The 5,786-nt window shown below is 51.3% G+C and overlaps 1 protein-coding gene across 1 annotated transcript; it reads right to left on the reverse strand.

The window, feature by feature from the left end:
- Positions 1-2,350: 2,350 nt before the first annotated feature.
- On the reverse strand, positions 2,351-3,699 carry DUSP23 (dual specificity phosphatase 23). The gene is made up of 3 exons (XM_068965621.1): positions 3,658-3,699; positions 3,295-3,563; positions 2,351-2,690 (listed from the first exon to the last, which is right to left on the reverse strand). The coding sequence occupies exons 2-3, from the start codon at positions 3,559-3,561 to the stop codon at positions 2,505-2,507; spliced, it is 453 nt and encodes a 150-aa protein (XP_068821722.1). The 5' UTR covers positions 3,562-3,563; positions 3,658-3,699; the 3' UTR covers positions 2,351-2,504.
- Between the last annotated feature and the right edge of the window lie 2,087 nt (positions 3,700-5,786).

Below are 5,786 nucleotides of genomic sequence, written 5' to 3' on the forward strand. Positions count from 1 at the left end.
CTTGCAGTGCAGAGGATCTGGGAGGATGGGGTCAGATAGGAACGGAGGGGCAGAAAGAATCAACAGTGGTTGTGTGACCTCCATAGGCTGGAACTCCGGAGTGCAGCTTCAAGCCTCCCTGCTTTCCTCCAATCCTGGTAGTCGGAGGGAACAGGTCCAGGAAGTGGGCTGTTCACACCATTCCTTCCCCACCGCCTTCATGCACACACACACTCAATACACCCCTTTGGAAGAGGCCCTGGTTTGCATCAGGAAATAGGACGGGCCGTGCTGTTGGGGGAGGGCAGGGAAGAGGAGACTTTGATGGGAGGAGGGTAAGGGCTTCAGTGTTTCTTGTCATCCATTTCTCACTCCTCTGTTTTGGCCCAAATGCTTGGAATTGTGCGTTCTTCTCTTTGAGAGATGCCCTCACCTGAGTAAGCTGGGTGGGGGCCAAGGGAACAGAATGAAGAAACTGATTACCTAGATTTGACGCACAGAGGAAAAAGCAGGGAGGGGGGGATGGCTAGGGCACTTTACAGCTTTTCTCTCACGTAGGAGTGAGATTGGCAAGACTCTGGCAAATATTCCTTTTGTCTAAGAGTTGGATTGATGCTTTTGAACTGTGGGTTGGAGAAGACTCTTGAGAGTCCCTTGGACAGCGAAGAGATCAAACCAGTCAATCCTAAAGGAAATCAGTCCTGAATATTCATTGGAAGGACTGATGCTGAAGTTGAAACTCCAATATTTTGGCCACTCGATGCAAAGAACTGACTCATTAGAAAAGACCCTGATGCTGGGAAAGATTGAAGGCAGGAGAAGGGGATGATAGAGGATGAGATGCTTGGATGGGATCACCAGCTCTATGGACATGAATCTGAGTAAGCTCCGGGAGTTGGTGATGGACAGGGAGGCCTGGTGTGCTTCAGTCCATGGGGTCGCAAAGAGTTAGATGTGACTGAGCGACTGAACTGAACTGGCGAATATTCCTTTTGTCTAAGAGTTGGAGGAGGGCAGAGTTGAGTGGGTAGCAGTGGAAGGAAGATGCAGTGAGGAATGGGTGGCCTGGGGCTAGTGGTGGCTAGGCTACGAAGAATGGGCTCTATGCAGGAACCCTCTCCTCTTCTATGTCCCACTGGATGGAATGTGTGTCTGTCATAATACCTATTCTCTGTGGTTGGACACTGTTGAACCCACCTCCTCCAGGAGGTTGTGAATTACGTGTTCCCAGCTTCTAACAAAGCCTGGTCCACAGGCATGGAGTACACATTTCATGATGAATCCCTGATCTAGCCTGGTTAGCCTGGTCTGCACATCCCAGAAGAGAAGACAGGGAACTCAGGCCAGAGTTAAAGCAAAAGTGTTCACCTGCCTAGTTTATCCCACTCACCCTGTCTCTTGAAGCTGCAGGTGCGGTGGTGGTGGTGCTGGCAGGGTGGGATTCAACGGGGGAAGTGAAGGTAACATCTCAGAAACATGGCCAAGGTTCATAGCCCTGAATGTCTTCATTTAATCATCTAATATCCTCTGCCCAGAGAGGCTGGGCTCTGGCACTCCTCAGCCTCAGCTGTGGGGCAGCATAATGGGCTGGAGGTCACAGGTGAGCCGAGCAGCCTAAGGCTGGGGAGAGGCGCCCAGACCCAGGGAGACAGAGATGGTGATTCTCTGTGAACACAGCATCCATGCCTTCTCTGTCTGAAGAGGGCTAAAGGGGTGACACACATGGGGCATGTGGGCAGGACTGAAGGGCTATGTCCACAGGTACCCTCCTGGCCTGCCAGCATCAGAGACCCTGGGTTGCCAGGGATTGGTTTCCTTTTCACCGACCAGTTCCCCAGAAGACACATCAAATATTTTCAGAGGGCAGATACATAAGTTTCAGCATCTTTAAAAGGCTGAAAATGCCTGCTATAGTCCTGGCCCACACTTCTACTTTCCAAGTGTGACCTTGGAGCTTTCTGAGCCTTGGCCACCTCATCCGAAGAACAGGGATGGGTTCTGCTTTTCCTTTGTGCTGTGCTTACTCACTCAGTTGTGTCTGACTCTTCGCGACCCCATGGACGGTAGCCCCCCAGGCTCTTCTGTCCATGGCGATTCTCCAGGCAAGAGTACAGGAGTAGGTTGCCACGCCCTCCGGAGAGGATCTTCCCAAACCAGGTATTGAACCCAGGTCTCCCACATTGCAGGCAGATTCTTTACCAGCTGAGCTACCGGGGAGCTTTTTGTTTATTACAGGGCTACTGAGAAGCTCAAAAAAGTTGATGCGTGGGAGCACTCTGTAAAGTGCTATGCAATGCGAGCTGTTCTTTAAGTTATTTATTCAAGGCAGCAGCAGAGGGACCCCCACATCAGTGCAGCTCCAGCCACTCCTCCTACCAGGACCTGCCTGCAGGGAAGGGCTCCTTCAGTCTCTTGGGCCAGCTGGGTACTGGAGAGCTTGGCACTCAGTCCACTTCCGCGTCTCTGGCCCCAGCTAACGCACAGATCAGGGCCGCGGGGGCCTGGCAGAAGGGTATGGAGGCCCCTTATTTCGTTCGCTGGTAGAACTGGAAGACCGCCTTCTCTTGCTCATAGGTCTCGATGGAGCCGGGTCGAAGGCGCCGGATCTCAGCGATGGCGTCTCCGGCAGCCAGGCCCCGCTCCTTCACCAGGTAACAGGCCAGCATGGTGCCAGTGCGGCCAAAGCCCAGGGCACAGTGCACTGCCACCGCCTGAGAAGGGGGAGCTGGGTGGGGTGGAGCTCGACACCCTCCCAACACTCTCCCGCCCCTCATTTGTGAAATACAACCAAGTTTTAAAGATGTAGGGCATTGAAGAGTGAAAATATCTGGTTAAGAATTTATTTTATATTGCTTATATGTTGAAAGACTATTTTGGACTTACTGGGTTAAATTATACTATCAAGACGAATTTCTCCTGCTGCTTGTTCACCTTTTTAAAAGAGGCTCCATTACATTTGGACAGAACCTTGCTCTGGAGTCTGCTCAATAGCCCTTGACTTCAACCCCCATCTCTTCCTTTCTTTCCAGAGAAAGTCTGTCCACCCTTTCTCCTCCTCAACTCACGTTAGCTGGTTCTTTGTTGCCTCTCCTCAAACCCAGTTCTCCCGCTGGGCCCTCTTTTTACTCCTCCCTCTTACCGCTTCGGCTTTCTGCACTGGTGTAATAGTTACAACGGTCTTCTGGCCTCACCATTTTCCTTTCTTTCTCCTGGAACCCAGTTAAATTAATCCTGGCCTTGACGTCCGCAACTCCGAGTGTCCCCGCTGACTCCCCCCAAAGTCCCTCCCTCCCCGCGCTGACTCCGCCCGCTGACCTCTCCCCTGGCGTTGGCCTCCTGGACAATCTTCACAAAGCGGTCGATTTGCTCCGGGCCCGGCGGGCAGAAGTCTGGGATGCGCAGTCGGTGCAGGGTGAGGCCGGGGCAGCTGTCGCTGTGCGGGGGCCCGCGCTCCGTCAGTGACACCAGATGCCGTACACCTTGATCCAGCAGGAACTGGTAGTGGGCGGGGAGCCGGGGCAGCGCCAGCCCCGCCAGCCGGCTGGGCAGCACCCACGAGAAGTTGGGCGGCGGCACGCCCATGGCTGAAAGAGGGCGCAGGACAGCGAGTCACCGGGGGTGAGGCCGGTCGGTCCCGCTCGGCCCACCCGCCTTCAGGCCGGGTAACCCTCCACCTACCAGGCAGTGGCACCTCCTGGGACCACGTGGTCTCTGGGACAGATCCTGGGCGACGTCCGACACCGCCGCGGGGGATTGGCCAAGCCGCCTAGGGGGCGGGGCTAGAATGCCGAACTCCTGGCTCTGAGGGACCGCGAGGAGCTCTCTGGCCCCAAGCAGGACACTCGTTGATTGGTTGGATTGTCAGTAATGGGCGGGATTACTGCAGCGGTGCGCACGGAGATTGGTGGGCCGCAGAAACAGCTAAGAAGGAAAACCTAGAAGGAATTCAGAACTGTTTTCTGTGGATGAAGCAACCCCGGGTCGAGCTCTGCTGCTCCCTGGCGGTCGGTGGGAGTTATTGCACCACCTGCTATCCGACCCTGCTGCCCAAGAGCCTGGTCCTGTCATAACTTTCGTCGCAGTGGATGCCCAGGGGTTTAAGAGATGGTAAATCTACATCATCCTTAAGGGAGGAATATTCTCTACACTGACTCTGACAAGTCATTATCACTGACTTTTAGAACTTGTCCAGTAAGGGAGAATCACTGTTGTACAGGGGACTCTTCTCATTTTTCCGCTGCTGGAATTATTAAAAACATACAACCGTGTTGCCGCCATCTGGTGCCCTGAAATCTTACCCGGGGTAGTAATTATATAACAACCACCACAACAACAAAGACAACAACTTAAAAGGATTAACAAATTGACCATTTACTATGTGTCAGGTATTATCCTAAGTGCTTTACATGTATTAACTGATATAATTGCCACAATAATCTTATGAGGTAGGTAATCTAATTAACTCTGTTTTACAGATGAGAACACTAAAGCTCTGGAGAGGTTCAGGAACTTGACCAACAGATAACTGATGGCAGGGGATTTGAAGCCTAGCCCTCTGGCTCCGGAATCTTTAACAAAACAGTATTGTATTCTAAAGTTAAACAGAAGGTGACTGCCTCTTTACATAACCATCCTCATGGCCCTCAGCTGGGTTGAATAGTTGCAGGATTTCTTTATTTTAATTAATTAATTAATTAATTTTAAACAGTTGCAGGATTTCCTAATTTCTCTTCATGTTTCCTAAGTCCCAGGTTCTGTGAGTCACCCTTCCCTGGAGAGGCTAGAGTTTCTGTGTGTCATTCATAGAAGGTGGGGAAGTAGATTTGAACACAGTGTCTTAATTGTGATCTGAATGTTTCATATCCTCATTTGAACAATGTGCTTCTAGTAATCAGACTAATTGTAATTATGAAAATAGTTAACTGTTATTGAATTTGCCTATGTACCAGGCCCCATGCCAGGTGCTTTCTGGAAGAGCCGCACGGGGAAGGTATTTCTATATCCCTTCTGCACATGAGGCTTAAAGAAGTTGGTTAACTTAGCTAAGCACACACAGCTAGTAAGTAGCTGGGCTGGTTGAGCCAAGGTCTGTCTCATTCCAAGCCCAGGAAACCATGAAGACATATGCCCCCTCCCGTCCCTATCTATCCCTCACCCACACACTTGGTTCCAGCAAAATGAAAAGAAATTTTTCTTCCTCCAAAGATCAAAGCCTGCTCTGACCCTGTGGAAAGCACACTTAACCATTTATCCTGGCAACTGAAGCATTGCTTCCACCTACTCTCCTCAGGTTCCAGGAGCGTCCAGATCTGCCTTTTCCCTTTCTTCTGAACAATCACAGCCCTGATTAAGTCCTTCCTATCTGCACTCCCATTTCCTGCACAACTCACCACGGCTCTTTCTAGCCCATCCCAGTGTGTTCCTGCTATGCCTCTCGGCCACCAGTTACCCCTTCTCCCCTGCCAGCAGCTTCAGTCAGCCCCTAGCTCAACATTTCTGATTGCACTCCCTCAGTGACAAGAGGCACTTGCTCCTTTCAGACTGAACTTTTCTTAGTTCCTCTTCCTTGCTGTCCTTTCTTCGCTCCCTCATTCATTAGGGAAAAATTTTCCACATCTCTCCCCACTTCCTTATGCCCATTCCTTGCCTCTTTGAGATCCAGGGCAAAGCCCATCTTTTCCAGAAAGAAGACATTTCTAGGGGAGACAGAGATTCCTATGGGGTCTCTGCGGGGGTCGAAGTGCATCCATTAACCCATTTTGGGCTTCCTTTGTAGGAATTCCTCCTCCGTTTCTATTGCTCTGCCT

Source organism: Capricornis sumatraensis, chromosome 2 (assembly GCF_032405125.1).
Source record: "Capricornis sumatraensis isolate serow.1 chromosome 2, serow.2, whole genome shotgun sequence".
In the NCBI taxonomy this organism is placed as follows: Eukaryota; Metazoa; Chordata; class Mammalia; order Artiodactyla; family Bovidae; genus Capricornis; species Capricornis sumatraensis.

Excerpts from the sequence above, each read along its gene's own strand:
- DUSP23 (XM_068965621.1), bottom strand. The coding sequence starts at position 3,561 with ATGGGCGTGCCGCCGCCCAACTTCTCGTGGGTGCTGCCCAGCCGGCTG. Across the intron at positions 2,691-3,294 it reads AGGCCAACGCCAGGGGAGAG|GCGGTGGCAGTGCACTGTGC; the intron begins GTCAGCGGGCGG and ends CCCCCTTCTCAG.